A 20,197-nucleotide genomic window follows, 5' to 3' on the forward strand; every position below is an offset into this window, starting at 1 on the left:
TCTAACCAAAGTACCCCATCTCTAAGGCCAGAGTGATGAAGATCAATCAAAAATCATACCCAAGACTTTCTGCTAGAACTAATAATAAAGGAGATCGCCCCTTACTCAAAGAAAATGAGTTGGAGCTCCCAGCAGCCTTAGTCCTCAGTCACAGGTAATAAGCCCACACACAAAAGAAAGCAGAAGCAAGAGATAAAGACACTGATTTGATGACATTACTGAATCCCTAGGATCCAGCTGTGTCTCAAGATAGAGCCACTAGATAAATTTCATTCCCTATAATTTTATTTTTTGGTTTACTACTTTAATGTATATTTCTCTCAGTTACAAAATGGCAAGAACACTAATTAACAAGGGTTGGAAACAATTGTCTTTAGAACTTAAAATACGAAGTACAGGCCAAGCTAAGCTATTATTGTTTCTTTAACCAGAAGCAGAGCTGTTTAGAAATCATGGTTATGACTCCTCTCTTTCTCCTGTCTTGGCTTCTCGGTACCGTTCAAAAGAAAAGACTCTGGTAGAAAGTAAAAATGTTAAAGATTTAATAGAAAAGATTTCTGCATTAGATGGGGAAAAAAGGATCCTTGCTCTCTATGGTCTCATTTAACTCAAATATTCTATATTGCCTTTTCTTTTGCACAGCCACCCACCATCAAAAGGAGCTCAGAACAATATGGATACACCAAGATTCTCCCTAACTCATGACATGTGCATAGGCCAAATCCAAGTCCCAACTCACAAGCCGATTTTACTCAGTTTGTAGAACATGTAGTCAGAGTGGGGGAAAAAAAGAGAAGAGAAATGGATATGTTCTGCCAAAAAACTGATCAAAAATCACATGAATAAAAAGTAAATAATTTTCAGCAACCAGATACTTCCAGGCTACTGGCCATGAGAGGCTCCAAAGATGAAACTAACTAGTGTAACACCAAGTAATAAAAGGCTTTTTAAAAAATTAAAATAAAAAATAGAAAAATAGTGCTAGTTATACATTTTTAATCTTAGCATTTTTACTCCAATTAGTGTATGAAAAAGTTCTTACTCCCTATAAATTGTCAGCAGTTTTACCTTGCTTTTTGTCTTCACTTTTGACTTGCTCTTCTGTTTTCTTTTCAACTTCTTTTTATTTAAAATTTTCTTATTCCTAAAAGTGGAAAAAAAATTATGAAAGTTCATTATTAGGATATATAAAGCTATGAAAAATATATACTTCCAAAGCAGACATCTGAATATTTCTCCTACAAACTTTCTTTCTCTGAAATCATATACTCTAGATGTACATATAAGATACTAACACACAATGAAGCTATTGAGATAGTAACAATACTGGAAAGCTAAGAAATATACATTAAATGATTTTAAAAATTGAATTTTGCAAATATTTTTATAAAATTAAAAAATGCAAAATGGCACTAAATAAAGTTTTTAAAATTTTTATTCAACAATGGGGATGCTAATAAATATCAAGTATATCCCCTTCCCAGAAAAATCGACTCTTTGTAGTAGTGAGGGCTATAGTGTAAAAAGGGACAGGACGCAATTTTTACTGAATTACTATAGAAAAAACCCAAACTCCGGCAGCCCTGGTGGCCCAGCAGTTTAGCGCCACCTTCAGCCCACGTTGTGATCTTGGAGACCCAGGATAGAATCCCGCATTGGGCTCCCTACACGGAGCCTGCCTCTCTCTCTGCCTCTCTCTCCCTCTCTCTCTGTCATGAATAAATAAATAAAATCTAAGAAAGAAGAAAGAAGAAAAGAAAAGAAGAGAAGAGAAGAGAAGAGAAGAGAAGAGAAGAGAAGAGAAGAGAAGAGAAGAGAAAAGAAAAGAAAAGAAAAGAAAAGAAAAGGAGAAAAGAAAAAACCCAAATACTCTTCATATCCTCAGCCAGTTTTTCATGATCTCACAGGCCTAAAACCAAATTTTTCTTTAAACAGAAGGAAGCTCTTAAATGACTTTGAGAAAGAGAGGGAAAAAATGTGGCAAAGAGTAAGAATTATAGTGGAAGAAACAAGAGTTGAGGAAAACAATGTATTTTGTTTTATTTTATTTTATCTTTTTTTCTCTCTCCAATGTTGAGGTACACACTGTTAGGTACTAAAAAAGACAAGATAAAAAAGACAGTTCTTGTCCTCCAGGAGTTCAAAGACTAATGAAAAACACAGTTTAATGATCTAGCAAGAGGATGCTACTGAGGAGGAGGAGGAAGCAGAGAGTGGGGGAGGGGAAGAAAAGAAAAGAGGAAGAGAAGGAAGGGAAGGAACAGACTCTAGATGCTAAAGGTCAAGTCCTTAATACGTGGTAACCAATTTAGTGGAAGTTGTGACCAAAACAAAAGTTGTATGCCTAGGCCACCTGGAGGTAGAGATGTCATTCACAAAACTGAGGAAGTCATGGGGAAGAATTAGTTTCTAAAAGGAAAAAACGGATTCTATTTTATTTTCAAATTTTGGGCTCTATCTTACAACCCTGAGATACTGACCTGAGCAGAAATCAAGAGTTGCTTAACTGGGGCAGCCCGGGTGGCTCAGCGGTTTAGCACTGCCTTCAGCCCAGGGTGTGATCCTGGAAACCCTGGATCGAGTCCCAGGTCTGGCTCCCTGCATGGAGCCTACTTCTCCCTCTGCCTGTGTGTCTGCCTCTCTCTCTCTCTCTCTCTCTCTCTCTCCCTGTGTCTTTCATGAATAAATAAATAAAATCTAAAATAAAAAAATAATAAAATAAGAAGTTGCTTAACTGACCCACTCAGTTTCAATTTTAAAGATGTCTGAGTTCAAGATACTAAAATGTCAGCAAAATAGGCATAAACAAGCATATGAAAACTTCTCTTTGACAGTTCCTTCAGCTTTACTCCCTAAACCAAAATAATCACAAAATCTTGTCAATTATGTCCTGTAAATAGTTCTTGAATCTGTCTATTGCTGCAATTCCAATAATCTAAATTACCACCACCTCTTGCCTGGTCTATTCCAAGTTGTTTTTTTTTTTTTTTAAGATTATATTTATTTATTTAATCACAGAGACACACAGAGAGAGGCAGAGACATGGGCAGAGGGATTGTGGGACCCAATCCCAGGATCCAGGGATCACAACCTGAGCCAAAGGCAGATGTTCAAAAGGCCACTGAGTGACCCAGGTGCCCCTATTAATAAAAGCTTTTTAACTTATTTCTGCACATCCACATTTGCCCCACTTCAAACTACTCTTCCCACCCAAGTCAACCTTTAAAAACACAAATCTGAGGGGCACCAGGGTGGCTCAGTTGGTTGAACATCTGACTCTTAATTTTGGCTCAGGTCATGATCTTGCAGTTGTGACATACAGCCCCATGTCGGGCTATGTGCTAAGCCTTGGGTCTATTTGGGATTCCCTCTCCCTCACCCTCTGCTCCTCCCCCAGCTCACAGGTGCTTATTTGCACATGCACACCCCTGCCTTCTCTAATAAATAAATAAAATCTTAAAAAAAATAGAAACACAAATCTGAGTAGGTAATTACCCCACCTAAAACCCTACTAATATCTCCTCAATTCTCTTGGAAGAGTCCAAAAACATTGGCATGGCCTAAAAGATCTACCAAGATTTGACCTCTGCCAGCTTTCCTGCCTCTTTTTGCATCACCCTCCAACTTGTTCATCATATTCCAGTCATCAAGACATCCTTCCAGTTGTGTGAATATGCTAAATTACTTACGGGCTTTCACAAAGGTCCTCCCTCTTCCTGGTATTCCTTCCCACATCTTCTGCTAACCACCATTCATCTCTGAGGTCCCAATATAAGTGTCACTTTCTCAGTAATGTCCCCAGACAGGGTTAGTTTCCTTAACACACACCCTCATGTCATTTTACACTTGTGTTTCATTGTGTTGTCTACAACTGTAATTTTGTATGGGGTTATTTGTTTAATGCACTACTCCTTCACCAGGTTGGAAGTGCCAAGAGTACAGAGGCCATGTGCTTCTTGTGCAGTGCTGTAGCCTCTTTGTATAAAAAATACCTGGAACAAAGTACTCAATACTATTTTGAGAGAAAGAAAAAGTAGGAGGAAGGAGACAGGAAAGAGAGAAAAGAAGAAGTTCAGAGCTTTAGCTATAAGCACTACTCAGACTAAAATACACAGAGGATCAAGGATAGAGTCATAGATACATTAATACATTTAAAGGATATGTAAGCCATTTAGGAGCTATCCATGAAATTATTTTATGCAGATTTTGGTGCAAAGGAAGTAACAGAAAACCATGTACATGGAGATTTCCCGGAAAAGCATGCTATAGAAGTAAAGAGAAAGACTGATGAATAGTAGTATCATGTGCTACAAATGAACAGATAAACCTGCTTAGACAATCTGTTCAACTATGAGCATTGTGAGGGCATGAAGAATTAATTCTATTTCAACTCTGTACTTTCAACACCTGCATCAGTGCCTGACATATTATGGATGTTCAAGAATTATCACATGAACAAAAAGTTAATGAAAAGTAGTATCTCTCATTATGGTTTAGAAAAACAACTTCTCTTTTATTATACTAAATGAAATCAGCCCCTTCTATGCAATTGAGAAAAATGTCAAGGTTCATTCAAAACCGATCTTCAGAGAAACAGACTATATAAACCAAATAAAATGACTTTTCTGAATCTAGTTATCAAAGACTAAAATTTTCACAAATATACACCAATACCTGTGTTTCTTTTGTTTAACGAACATCTTTAAAGTTCAAACAGCTTTAATATATATTCCTAAAATACTTCTTCCTATGCATTTAGTTTTGCATTTAATTAATTACAATTTTAATGAACCTAAAACCACCAATTCCTGAATATAAAGTTAAAGAATCAGCTTTTCCAAATCCCCACAAATTGATTTTACTGTGTTTTTGTTAATTTGACTTGTTTTATCAGAAGTAAATAGTTGTCAAAAAGAACCAGTAATAAAGTTAAATGAAGAAAATCTATAGTCAACATTAGAAAATAAAAATGTATGTGTTAGTAAGCTAGCATCCCATTATATGTTATGACTAAAAGAAAAGCTTAGTTGAAAACTAAGTTTAAATAAACTTTTCATGGTATCTGAGGATGGACAGATAAAAAAAAACTCTAGAAATTAGTCTTCTACATTAACAATTCACCTTGGAATCTATGATGATTTAAGACTTTAAATCCTAAATCAAATAGGAACTTAATGAAGAATGTATGGAAGATCCTGTAGCATTTTTAGTCATTTCACAAAAAGAACCTCATACCTGTGAGAGTTGAAAGAATTATGGGTGCTAATAAAAGGCAAAGGCTATTAACATTCTTTAAATATTTATTTTAAAAATATTTACTTTAAAAATTCCAAAGAAGAAATCTTAATAGCTTGTTGTTTAAGGAAAACCATTTTTTTCTGCAATATAAGAACAAATGATTTTTGCAAGTTGTTCCATGATACAGATCATTAGTTTCTCTATCTGCTTATTGCTGAGTCTATTTTCTAAAAAACAAAAATTAGTCATAATAATTCAATTTAAAAAAACCTCTCACTCTGAATCAGTTTCTTCATTTGTAAAATAATAAGATAAATGAGATTATTTCTGAGATTCCTTTTAACTCTAAAATACTCGAGTTTTAATAAGCCCAAATTCAAAGAACTTCAGGATAAAGATTTCAATATTTTAATTTCCCTTAGTAATGAGAAATGAACAATTCCTGAGTCTATGGTCTAAGACAGGAATAGGCAAATTTTTTTCTGTAAAGAGGTAGACTGTAAATACTTTTCACTTTGTAGGCTAGGATCTGTTGCTACTACTCAACCATTATGGTATGAGAACAGACATAGACAACATGTAAACAAACAAGTGTGGTTATATTACAAACTACTTCAGAACACTAAAGTTTGAATTTCATATAATTTTTATGTACCACAAAACTTTAAAAAAAAAACCTTTAAAAATGTCAAAACCATTCTTAGCTCACAGTGCCAAATAAAACAAGTCACTGGGCCAATTTGATCTGTATGCCATAGTTTGTTGACCTCTGGTCTAGAGTGTACTTTTATAAACAGGCTCGTATTAGAAAAAAAAAAAAAAACATAACTATTGTAGGCAACACAGATAAAAACTGTTCAAGATACCACTATGCTTATACAAATAAGCATTTTAAAACTGTCTTTTCTTTTTGCAAAGATAAACTCCTGACTTCTACTTCCCTAAAATAAGGTACTAGAAAGAAACAAGCCACTGCTCTTCCTTCAAAAATGCCACTAGCATAAGAATGCTGTGGATGTAATTAAGAACCAAATAAACTAAAACGCCAGAGACAAAAGAGCATTTTCCCAGTGAACTCAAACTATTAGCATTTTCTTCCAAGGGGTATTTGCAAAGTGAGGTCAAATTGAGTTTAGTTTAAGCAGAGGGACTCTACTAAAGAAAACCAAAAACTAGTGGTGCTTTAGCTGGAATAAGACTGGAAATCCAGAAAAGTCAGTTTTCTCAATAATATGAGGCTTAGTTATGGGATGCAGGAGAATAGAGAGGCTGGACCAACAGGACCTTCAATTTCCCAGTCTCTCGAAGTCTAGAAGACAGAATCCCAGTAAAGGGAAGAGTCTACTTAGTCCATGATTGGATAGATATTCTCAACACCACAACCTACTTGTCTAACACAGCCAAGAGCAAAACTCTGAAAGAAAATAACTTTCAGAGTTAACTAACAAAAAATTGTGTTTTTTACACACAATACTAGGCACATAATAAACAAATTAAGAGATAAACAAAGAAGCAAAATAATGTGACAGGTCATCAAAAGAAAACCAATCAGGCAGACTCAAGATAACTGATACTGAAGTTAAGAAGCAAGGATCTAAAACAGCTGCAAAGATGGAAAAATAGGATGAGATGATGTAATTTCCAATAGAATTGATTAAAAAAAAAAAAAGTCAAGTTGATTTTCCAAAAAATAAATATCTGAAATCAAGAACTTGTCAGACGATTTTAAGATCAGAACAGACCAGAGGAAAATGGGATTCATGGACTTACAGATAGGTCAAGGGGAAATATCCAAACTCAAACACAGAGGAAAGCACGAGATGAATAAAACAAAGAGTATGAAACACGTAGGAGACAATCAAATGGTCTCATATTCATGTTACTGAAATCCAAGAGAGAAAAAAAATGGAACAAAAGCAATATGTGAACAGATAATTAATGACAATTTTACAAAAGTGAGGAAAGAAATCAACTCAAGAAATTCAATTCAAAAAATTCAGGGGATTGCAAGAAAATGCAAAGAAAACCACACTTAGGCACATCAAATGCTAGGCACAAATTCCTGAAACAAAGGATAAAAAGAAAATCTTAAAAGCAACAAGAGAAAAAAAAGATGCTCTCAAAAGAATAACAGTAAGATTGATAGCTTTCATTCTCTGTGTTGAACAGTACTGGGGAAGGAGGGGTATAGCAATCTAGAAATATGTACCTACCAAAAATATCCTTTAAAAATGAACATAAAAATGTTTAGATCTGGGTGGGGGTGAATGGGTGACGGGCACTGAGGGGGACACTTGACGGGATGAGCACTGGGTGTTATTCTGTATGTTGGTAAATTGAACACCAATAAAAATTAATTTATTAAAAAAAATGTTTAGATCCACGAAAGCTAACATAATTCACTGTCAATATACCAATACTACAAGAAATACAAAAGGAAGGTCTTTCATAATTGCTATGTCAAATTTTTAAATAAAAGGACACAGACCCAAACGAGAAGAAATGGAGAAGATACATTCTGAACACACGGGCCTTGTTAAGGCTAGAAGAATTATTAGAGATGAACTGAGCACTTCATAATGCTAATGGGTCAATTCAAGAGGAAAACACATCAATCTCAAATCTGAGTGCATCTAATAATAACAGAATTTCAAAACATATAAAGCAAAACTGAGTAAAGAAAAAGGAGAAACACAAACTTACAATCAAAAGATCAGATTTTAACATACCTCTCTCTAATTGACAGAACAAGTAGAAGACAAAACATGATGGATAAGGAAAAACTTTAAAACATGATTAATCAACTTGACCTAATTGACATACCTAGAAAAAAAACATCACACCTATCAAATGCAGAATATACATTCTTTTCTAATGCAAATATTTACCACAATAGACAATGCTGGATCACAGACTAAGTCTCAACAAATTTCCAAAGACTGTGATTGTGATCATGGAACTAGAGACCAAAAGAAAGAAAACTCACATATTTCCAAATGTTCAGAAATCTAAAACAAAACAAAACCCAGATTTTAAATAGCCTATGAGTCAACGAGCTATAATAGAAAGTTAAAATGGAAATCAGAAAATATTTTCAATTAAATGAAAATGATACATGACATATCCAAACTTGTGAAATGCAGCTGAAGTAATGCTTAGGGAAAATGTATAGCTTTTTGCATGGATATAAATGCATATAATGAAACAAATTCTGAAAGTATATGATCTAGGCATTCAACTTCAGAAGCTAGAGAAACAACAGCAAGAATGTAAAAAGAGGGAAACAAAAGTAAGAACATATATCAATAAAATACATAGATATCAAATAAACATATCAAATAAAATAGCAGACATTCAATAGAGAAAATCAAGGAACCAAAACTGATTCCCAGAGAAGATTAATAAAGAAAGATTGCTCCAGCAAGACTGGTCGGGGGAAAAAATAAAACCACAACTATCCATATGAGAAATAAGAAAGGGGACATCAGGGACACCTGGGTGGCTCAGTGATTGAGTGCCTGCCTTTGGCCAAGGGCGGGATCCTGGAGTCCCAGGATGGAGTCCCGCATAGGGCTCTCTGCATGGGGCCTACTTCTCCCTCTGCCTGTGTCTCTGCCTCTCTCTGTGTGTCTCTCATGAATAAATAAATAAAATATTTTTAAAAAGGAGGACATCATTATAGATACTGCCCATAAATTTCACAATTTACGAGGGCAAACTCTATTGAAAAATGTAACTTCTCAATATAAAACAAGGAAAAAATACAAGTCTGAATAGACTTAAATCTGTTAAAGAAAGTGAATCCCTAGCCAAAACCTTCGCACAAAGAAAACTGTAGATTCGGTAGCTGCACCAGAAAATTCCTTTAAATACTTAATTCACTGGCACACTATTTCAAACAATTTCAATTTCTATGAATATAAAAGGAAGAAACTTTTCCCAATTTATTTTGAGACTAGTATAATTCTGATACCAAAATCTGAAGAGTATTTCAAAATAAGAAAATTTCAAGCCAATATCTCCCATGAACAAAGAAGCAAAAATACTACCAAAAAGTGGAAACAACCCAAATGTTTCTCAATTGACAAGTGGATAAACAAATGTGGCACATCCACACAACAGGATGTTATTCAGCCATAAAAAAAAGAATGGAGTAGACACATGCTACCTTATGGATGAACCTTGAGAGCAGTATGCTAAGTGAGAGAAACAAAGGCCACCAACAGTCACAAATTGTATGATTCCATTTATATTAAATGTCCAGATTAGACAAACCCATTGAAACAGGAAGCTGATTAGCAGTTGCTAGGGGCTGATGGAAAAGAGAAGAGGAGTGACTGCCAATGGGTATGGAATTTCTTTTGTGGGTGAAGAAAAATGTTCTGGTGCACAACTTTGTTAGTATATTAAAACCACTGATTTGTGTACTTTTATATAGTGTGTTTCATGATATATGAATTATATCTCAATTAAAAATTGAGAGAGAAAAAAGCCACTAATCTAAACATAATGTGAGTGCTCAGCAACATAAAAAAGATAAATTGTAAAATCTAATCAATGTAATTCAAGAGGATAAAAAATAAGGAAAAAATACGAACATTTCAATAGAAAAAAGAAAAAGTATTTCATAGAACTTAACAATTACTTGTGTTGAAATGTCTCAGTAAGGCAGGAAAAAAATAATCTGGTAATTACTTTATCTGGAAGTCAATAAATTAAACAACAATAAAGATCATAATGGCTGAAAAGAAAATAGTAAAGCATTTTTACTTGTAGATAACCTGTTTATAGAAAGTGCAAAGTAATCCACAAAAATATAAGTGAATTATCCAGCTTACTGGATACAACACCAATTTTTTAAAAATCAACTAATTTATAAAACACTCTATGTAAACTGAAGTTTTTCTATATAAGCCAGACTTATTTCTCCTGTGTAATTAATGTAATGATACTCTCATCATTGTGTTCAGCATCACTGAATAAATTAGGGAGGAACAGTTGTCTGATTACTAAGTAGAAAACTTTTATTTACTTTCCTAGGCTGATAATTAGTAACAAGAAAAGATTTCAGCATTTCAAACTGATCTAGGAGAGAGATGCAAACAGATTTCCTAAATACAGCTTCAATCTTTCCTATATATAGCTTCAATCTCTTGATCTATTTAGAAGTCTTCATATGGGGGTGGGGATGGGCGATAAGAACTATAAATAAAACCACCTTGGCAGTGGGCAGAGCAGCCTAACAAAAAGAGTAGAGAGTGAGGAGATGAGTCTCTGAAAAGTTAGGACTTTAAACCATGCCTCATTCAGATTTATACTGCAGATACACATAGCCTAAGTGGATAAGAAAGACTCAAGCCATGAAGCAACCATAAAACTTTCCAAGGACAATTTATTCACCCCAGGCCTCAGAGAGCTACCATAAGGGTTTGACAGCAGTCAAATAAGCAGGCCCACAAAGATACAAGGCACCTTGAGGACTAGCCAAAATAGACAACAGAAAAACATCAAAACAGAGTGCAGGTATAATTTTCAGACACAACTATGCTTACCAAATTCAAAGAAACAAAAGACTAGCTTTAAAATATCTGAAGTGTATGGGGAATATAGCATATATGAAAGAGAATCAAATCAAACTTCTATGAAAGTGAAAAATATAATAACTGAAATTAAAGACTCACTAGATTGGTTTGCTGCATATCAGACACAGGTGAATACAGAATTTGAAGAGACTGGAAAAAAGTATCTAGAATTCAGCACAGAAAGATAAAAAGGCTGGAAATATGTCCCTGAGACCTCTAGTTCTGACACCTCCTCCAACTTCCATCATCCCAAAAGAGACAGCCATTACTCCATCCATCTATACTTCTCACACACTGGACCCCATGTTATTCACCATCCTCAGGATTTTACTCAACCAGTTACATCCTCTCTTTGTTCACTCTTTAATCTCTTTTATCTAGGATTTCTAACCCCAGAAGAAAAAATAATAGTTAAATAGTTCTCTATTTCTCTTCATCACTAAATTTCTTAGGGAAAAACTGTCTTGAACTTTTTCAATCCCTTACTATCAAACTCCTACTGATATATGAGACAATACCACAAACTTCCTTGTTGCCTATTGAATTCCCTAGCTTCAGACTTTGTCTTTCATATTCTTCCATGTATGAGTATTGTCTGTCTACTTCTTTAGAAACCTTCCCCTACCCCTTGGCTTCAACCCTTATTTTAGTGCTCCTTCTACCTTTTATGATGATTCTTTCTCACTCTTCTTTAATAGGTCCTTTTTCTGTCCTTTAAATGTTTAGTATATATATTACTTCTCATGAGAGTTTTCTGTTCATATACTATATTTCTACATTCATATTTTACAAACTTTGCCTTTAATAATCCATAACAACCCTAACAATAATTACTGAGAGTTCATGAACATCATTGGAATGCTGGTCTAGAGCCAGCTATGTTCTGACAATAAAGGTACATCTACCATAAAAATTGACAATCTTTCTAGCTACTTCAAATTCCCACCCCAAAGTGTTTAGTTCAGATTAGATCATCTAACCCACTTCTTTGCTGCTTAAATGGGGACTCCATTAGGAAGCTACTCCTTCTACACAACATGAAATGTTCTCTACAGGCCATTACTCCATAAATTATCTCCATTCTCTCTTTTTTGTTCATTATTCCTCACTTCTCTCCCTTAGTCTACCAGGTTAAGAGTACAGAATTTAGAGACAAATGACCTAGGTTCAAATGCAGGCTGTGTCATTTTTTTAGCTGTGATCTGTGAAAGCTACTTAACCTTCTCATACTCAGTTGTCTCATTTGTAAAACAGGGTGAAAATAGTACCTTTCCCATTGTATTATAAAGCACTTTGAGTTATGCTTGGTATTTAATAAGTACTAAACAAATTTTATTATCATCATGCTAAAGTGTCTACCTTGGTTTGAGTTTCCCCAGAAGCAGACTTGATTCAAAGAATTATGTAAAAGTAGCTGTTTTGAGAGGGGAGTCAGGAAAAACACTGGTGAGGGGATCAAAAGTAAGACAGGGAAGGGAAGGCAGTCAGTAAGGAATGCATTAGTCAGTTATCCTGATGGGCAACTAGACCATGATTCTACTGGAAAACTCTGATGAATGATGCAGAACATGGCTCAGTTACCCCAACTGAAGGATGAGAAAAATGAGGTATTTATCCACCAATACCTCATCCATCATCACCGATTGAAAACCTTTCTAAAGGCATTAACTCTGGCATTTCTGGCATGCCCTGCCCATAAGCCAAGAATGTCTCTATGGCCAGTAAGAAAGCTCTCAGGTAGAAAGTCACAAGCATAAGTAGAGAGTATGGAGATAAATGCCAAAGTATAGATATGGCTTAGGACACGAATAACATCTACTACAGCATCTATTATCCAAAAGATAATTATTTGTCTCCTTCCTCAAGCTATCATCTTCCTTCTTCCCCTTTAAACACTAATTTTTTTCTTTAATGACTTATTTATTTGAGAGAACGCACAAGCCAGGCGGGGGGTGGGGGTGGGGGCAGAAGGAGAGGGAGAAGCATATTCCCTCCTGAGCAGAAGTCCAATGTGGGGCTTGATCCCAGCAACCTAAGATCATAACCTGAGCCAAAGGTAGACACTTGACTAAGCCACTCAGGTACCCCTAAACATTGATTTCTAAATACTCTTCTTTCTTCATTTAACTTCAATTTACTTTCCCACTGAAACGTGATTTCACCTTGCCTTCTGGAAAAACGGTATGGAGGTGAGTGGGTGTTAGGTCATTATGATCTCTTAATGCAAGCTTGAAGATGAGGTCTTCAGACTTCTATTTAGCTAACCTCCAGGAAAAGAGGCAGTGCGTAAGTAATGCTATGGTCATGTGGAGCCTTTGAATATACTGAACATAATGTATTTGAGATAGGATTGATAGAGTTTGATAAAGACTTTTCAAATTACAGGTCTAGAGATCAAAGGAAAGGTTTTAACTATAATCCACACACCAGGAAGTAAAAAACAATTAGGTAATAACTGAAATTACAGGACTGACTGAAATAACCAAGAAGGAAAATTTATAGAGAAGGGTACCATTCTCAAGAATGGACTCTTGAGGGCAGCCCCGGTGGTGCAGCGGTTTAGCGCCGCCTGCGGCCAGGGCGTTATCCTGGAGACCCTGGATCAAGTCCCACGTCGGGCTCCCTGCATGGAGCCTGCTTCTCCCTCTGCCTTTGTGTCTGCCTCTCTCTCTCTGTCTCTATGAATAAATAAATAAAATCTTAAAAAAAAAAAAAAAAGAATGGACTCTTGAGAAACTAGCTCCTCCTCCCTTACCATATAGAAATAAGGCATTGTTATTTCTATACTTGAAATCTAGTCACCTGTTCTATCATTCTTCATCTTTCTAACACCAAAACATTCTCTAATCCACTGTTTCATCTATTCCCACTGCCTTTTTTCAGGATTTATTACCATCCATCAGAACTACAATTGTTTCTTTAAAGGTAGTCTTGCTTTGGGGTTCTGTACCTTTCATTCTCCATAATGCTACCAGAGATATTTTTATAAATTCAAAGCTTAACACTACCACTACTGTTCTCAAATAAAGCAAGATTTGAACATAATAACCTGGTCCTAACATATGTGTCTAGTCTCTTCTATGCCCTTATTCTCATTCACCTAGTTCCCCCCCACTTTAGTTACTACGAATATTTCCATTTTGCACTTGGTTGATTTTTATCCCTGAATTTATAATGTAGCTCCAGCAATTTTAACAGTCTCCCTCGGGAATTACGGTCTGCAGTTCAAATTTAGTCTGACACCTATCTTTGTAAATACAGTTATACTGGAACACAGCCATGCTCATCTGCTTACATATTTATTGCCCATGGCTGCTTTCAAACTGTAACAAGAGTTGAACAGTTGCAATAGAGATTGTACCATCCCAAAGCCTAAATACTGTAGGGTATTTGACCCTATACAGAATTAAGTTTGCTGACCCTTCACCCATGAGACAGTTTCAAGCAATCTCATACATGTATAGCAGTATTATTCCCAGAAGGAAATTAGACTGAATTTGAAATAATATGAGGAAATAAAGGCCAAAATGTGCCAAATTAAACAAAAATTATCACATAGATCTCGGAAATTCAACGAATACAAAGCACAAGCTAAACAAAGACACAAAAACTTTAGGTACAGCATAGTCAGATTATAAAAATCAAAGGTAAAAAAGAAAAATCTTAAGAGCAGTCAGAGAAAGAATTCTGATTCTAATATGGTGACATAAACCAAAATACAGCTGATCTTTCCCAATGTTTACAACTAAGAACTGTGGACAAAATACAAGAAGAAAAAAAGAAAAGAAAGAAAAAATTACTTGAGGACTCTGAAAAGCAAACAAAAGCATATTGTAGAGTGTAGTTAAACTTGGAAAAGTGACCCACAGGAAAGTGAGCTTTCCAGTTCAATTATTTTTTCCTCTCTCTAACAGCTTTGCCCAAAAGCCAGGAAACAATCACTGCATACAAAGCAACAAACCAGAAGTTAAACCTCCAAGGAAACCTTATCTTTCTGGCCAGTGGAATTGAGGAAAGGGGCTTCTGAGTGCTAGAGAATGTGAAGAAAATCCTGAAAAGGAGAAAGATGAAGAGAAATGGATTCCCTAATTCTGTCTACAAACCCACACTTGAAAATGGATCATTAAAATGTATCAAATTTGGGGCTCCTGGGTGGCTCAGTTAAGTTTCTGCCTTGGGCTCAGGTCATGATCCTGAGATCTGGAATGGATCTCTGGATCTGGCTCCCTGCTCAGTGGGGAGTCTGCTTCTCCTTCTCCCTCCATCTCTGCTTGACGCTCCCCTTGCTTGTGCGTGCTCTCTAATAAATAAAATATTTTTTAAAGATTTCATTTATTTATTCATGAGACAGAGAGAGAGAAGCAGAGACATAGACAGAAGAGAAGCAGGCTCCTCGCAAGGAGCCCAATGCAGGACTCGATCCCATGACAGTGATCACACCCTGAGCCGAAGGCAGATGCTTAACCACTGAGCCACCCAGGCATTCCATAAATAAATTTTTTTTTTTAAAAAAGTATCAAATCTGAAGAACCAAGAGAAAAAAACCTTGTCAAAAGGAAAAACTAACAGAGACCTGTGGGACAAACTTAAATGTTTTACTATAATTGCCACTGGAACTTGGAAGGAAGAAAGAAATTAGGGCAGAATATTTTAAGAAACGATGGCATCACAAATTTAGTGAAAGACAAATTTACAGATTCAAGAAGCTGGGTATTCCTCAACGAGGTTAAGCTCAAAGAAAATAATGACTAGACACATCAAATCAAAATTCTGAAAACCAAAACCGAAACCCAAAAAAATTCTTGAAAGCAGAGAAACATTACATACTACAAAGAGGGGAGTAAGATTCAAAATTACCAACTTCCGCATCAGAAATCATAATGGTGAAAAGGCAGTGGAACAACATCATTAAAATATTGAAAGAAAGCAAGGCCTACTCAGAATTTGACATCCACCTAAAATATCCTTTAGCAATGAAAGCAAAATGAAGACATCCTCAGATGAAGAAAAACAAAGACAAGTTTACCCCAGCAGACTGCTGTACAAGAAATGCTAAAGTAAGTACTGAAAGGAAATGTGGCATCTTTAGGAATGAAGGAAGAATAGAAATAATATATACACAGAGAAACACAAAATACCATTTTTTTCCTTTCAGTTCATTAAAATATCATCCCTACTAACAGCAAAAATTATAATATTGTATGTTAAGGTTTTCAAAGCATGCAGCCATAAACATATATAACTATAACATAAGGAGGGCGGGTAATGAAATAAAGGGGGGGAAGGATCTGTATGGTTGCAAGGTTTCTCTATTTTAAGTCAAGCAGTATAACAGTAACTCTAAGTAGGTTGTGAAAGGTTAAGTATGTATATTGCAATCCCTAGGGCATTCAAATTTAAAAAAATATTAAATATAAAAAATGTAATATATTTTATATTAATATAAAATATATTAAAATATATATAAATATATAAATATGTATTTAATATATTAAATGTAGGCCAAATATAAAATATTTGGCTTTAAATATAAAGCCAAAAGGCCAACAGCTATATTAAAACAGGATACTAAAGATTAATCCAAAAGAAACCAGAAAAAAGGAAGAGAGGAACAAAAAACAAAGAAGAAAACATAGACAATATAATGATGGATCTAAAACCAACCATATCGGGATCCCTGGGTGGCACAGCGGTTTGGCGCCTGCCTTTGGCCCAGGGCACGATCCTGGAGACCCGGGATCGAATCCCACATCAGGCTCCCGGTGCATGGAGCCTGCTTCTCCCTCTGCCTGTGTCTCTGCCTCTCTCTCTCTCTCTCTCTCTGTGACTATCATAAATAAAAAAATAAAAAAATAAAAAAAAATAAAAATAAATAAATAAAACCAACCATATCAATAATTATGTTAAATGCTAATAATCTAAACTCTCCAAGTAACAGGCAAAGATTGACAAAGCAGATAAAAACAAACAAACAAACAAAAAGCAAAACCCTACACATGCTGCCTAAGGGAGAGAAACTTTAAATATAAAAATACAGAAAATTACAAAAGTAAATGGGTGGGAAAAATCTTACCATCCAAACAGTAAGCACAAAAAGGCTGAAGAGGCCATTTTAATATCAGATAAAATAAGCACAAGACAAAGAAAGTTACTATGGATAAGGAGAGATGTGTCATAATGAAATAAAAGAGTAATTTATCAAGAAGTTCTAATGATTATATATGTATATGTACCAAATAGTAGAGCTCTAAAGTATACGAAGCAAAAACTGAGAATATTAAAAGGACAAATCCAAATCCAAGTTAAAGTAGGATATTTTCAATACCAGTCTTTCAATAACTGATAGAATTCGACAAAAATGAGTACCAAAAAGATCCAAATAACACCATCAACCAACTTGAACCGACACAGAATCCTACATGCAAAAGTGGCAGAACACACATCCTTTTCAAGTATACATGGTACAATCATCAAGGTCATATCCTGGGAAATAAGGCTTATCTCAATAAATTTTAAAAGACTGAAATCAAACAAAAATATGCAATAAAATGTAATAATAATAATACATATTAAGAAAATACCAAATATCTGAAGGTTAAGTAAAATAATTCTAAATAATGTATGGATGAAAGACAAAATTACAAAAAAATTAGGAAATATTTTAAACTAAATGACAAGGACTATTCAGAATATCAAAACAGTTGTATACAACTAAATCAGTGCTTACATGAAAAATTAGTTTTAAATACTTCTGTTAGAAGAGAAGTCTAAAATCAATGACCTAAGATTCCATCTTAAGAAACTAGAAGAACAAATTCAAAGTAGAAGTTATACTGATGACGGAAAAAAAAATCAGTAAGGGAGAAAATAGATCATTAATAGAGAAAATTAACAAAGCCAAAAGTTATTACTTTGAACTCATAAACAAAATTGACAAACTCCTGTTTAAAGAGAGAGGAGATTACTCCCTCTCTGATTAAAGACAGAGAAAACTCCAACATGAGGAATGAAAAGAATTATCACCACAGATTCCAGACATTAAAGAATAAAAGAATGCTGAGTAACTTTCTGCCAAAATGTTCAACAATTTAGATGAAATGGATAAACTTCTCCAAAAGTTGACATGAGAAATAAAAAAATCTGATAATCTGATAATCCCTATATGTATTAAAGAAACGAAATTTGTCGGGGATCCCTGGGTGGCTCAGGGTAAATTTAGCGCCTGGCTTCGGCCCAGGGCATGATCCTGGAGTTCCGGGATCAAGTCCCACGTTGGGCTCCCTGCATGGAGATTGCTTCTCCCCCTCTGCCTGTGTCTCTGCCTCTCTCTCCCTCACTCTGTGTATCTCATGAATAAATAAATAAAATCTTTAAAAAAAAGAAACTAAATTTGTCAAAAGCATTATCAAAAGATAATTCCAGGATCAGATGGTGTCCCTGATGAATTCTTTCAAATATTTAAGAGGAAATGAGACCAATTTCATGGAAACTTTTTAAAAATACAGAAAAAAGATTATTGTCCAAATAATTTTATGAGATCAGAACACATGTAATACTAAAACCTGACAAATACATTAACAAATATCCTTCATATATGTACATCCAAAAATTCTTAACAAAATATTAGCAAATCAAATTCAATAATATATTACATATGAAGTTTCATTCCAGGAATGCAAGGTTGACTTAACCTTCAAAAATTAATCTAATTTTTCCTTTTTTCTTAATATATAATCATTTCAAAAAATGCAGAAAAGATCTCTGCCAAAATTCAATGCACACTAATGATAAACATTATCAGCAATGTAGGAATATTAAAGAACTTCAAATTGGAAAGTCAATCAAAACACCCACAGCTAATATCGTAATATTGAAAGACTAAAGACTGATTTGTAATGGTTTCTTCCTCAGATTAAGGAACTAGGAAAGATGCAACTTTCATCAATTCAGTATTGTTATGGAAGTTTTGCCATAGGAATAAGCTGGGGGCGCAAAACGGGGAAGGGGCACTTCTGATTTCTGAAAATCAGAAAGAATGATTCCCAGAGAATCTACAAAATGACTATTAAAATTAATCCATGGCATTCACTACAGTCCATCTATTACACTACTAGGATTCACTTGCTTCATATACATTCTGGAAAATCTCCTCCAGAATTCTGGTGGGTCCTTATTTCCTGGAGAAACTTCCCCAGGGAAGTAAAGTAGAACAAACTACAACCCCCACCACTGGTTTCAGATGGTTTCAAGTCCAAAACTTGGTTATAACCTGTTGTCTGCTAGTTATTCTAGATTCCCTTCATCTTTGACTTAGCATTTCTGCTGGTCCAGGTAGCAGATCTTGTGAGGTAATCAGGTCTTCTTGTGCCCATTTAACATCACAACATGAAAGGAAGTACCAAGAGATACCTGGTAGAGTATGTGTGTGCCAAACCCCCATGCTTCCTCATGTAACAGCAGCCCTATCTCCTCCTAATCATCTGGTATGTTAGCCCTGTCAAAATGGTGACTCCTCTCCCTGGAAAAGGAGTGTCAGGTCCCAGAGGTATCTGCGCCCTAAAGTTTAACAGGACTCCATAGTGTCTTCTGTTGGAAATGTTTATCTTCTGAAAACCAGGGCCTTTTAATCTCCAGTGCTTAGCAAAAGAGGTGAGAAGTATATATTTGCCAGTGGTGCTAAGTGGAACCAGCCCTATTTCCATATGTCCTTCCTACTGGGAACCCTGGAGGACAGAACCTCATCCTTTCAGGGTATAATGTCCAAACTGCAGGGAATCATCCTTAGTTGTGCCATCAAAAGACTGTTTTGCTGCTCTATCAGGTCAGAAACTTCTGTGCAATGTGGTGCATGATGTGACAAATGGATCCCATGAGTCCTCCTTTGCTAAAAAGGGAGCCCGTACTCTGAAACAATGTTATGCTGTGACTGTATACTGATAGATCAAAAGCTCTGTAAGCCCTCAAATAGTGGCAATGGTTGAGACTCTGCAAACTGTAAAAACAAACTCATACTTAAAAATATGTGTCAAATCCCATCAAAATGAATCATGGTCTCTGTGAAAGATGATTAGTCTCCCTACTTAGACAAGACATTCAGCAATTCAGTTGCTAGATAAGTACTGGTAAGTAGAAGTCTGTTATTGGGTCCTTGCATAGCTATCACCGGTAATTTTTCCATAATGCTTGTAAGCCAAAAGAAATACCTAACAGTAGCGTTTACTAACTATTTAGATCTAAATAATCAATAAGAATTCTGTCCTGACAACTCAATCATTTGAAAAAATGTGTCGGGCTTCCCAGGTGGCTCAGCAGTTTAGCGCCGCCTTCAGCCCAGGGCGTGATCCTGGAGTCCTGGGATTGAGTCCCATGTCGGGCTC

The 20,197-nt window shown here is 35.4% G+C and overlaps 1 protein-coding gene across 1 annotated transcript in view; it reads right to left on the bottom strand.

Annotated features, from left to right (window-relative positions):
• MYCBP2 (MYC binding protein 2) overlaps positions 1-20,197 on the bottom strand; it is a 262,011-nt gene that overhangs the window by 232,500 nt on the left and 9,314 nt on the right. The window contains 1 exon segment of the mRNA XM_055335749.1: positions 1,069-1,144. Within this exon segment, the coding sequence (XP_055191724.1) occupies positions 1,069-1,144 (76 nt within the window).

This window comes from Nyctereutes procyonoides, unplaced genomic scaffold, assembly GCF_905146905.1.
Source record: "Nyctereutes procyonoides isolate TBG_1078 unplaced genomic scaffold, NYPRO_anot_genome, whole genome shotgun sequence".
Lineage (NCBI taxonomy): Eukaryota > Metazoa > Chordata > Mammalia > Carnivora > Canidae > Nyctereutes > Nyctereutes procyonoides.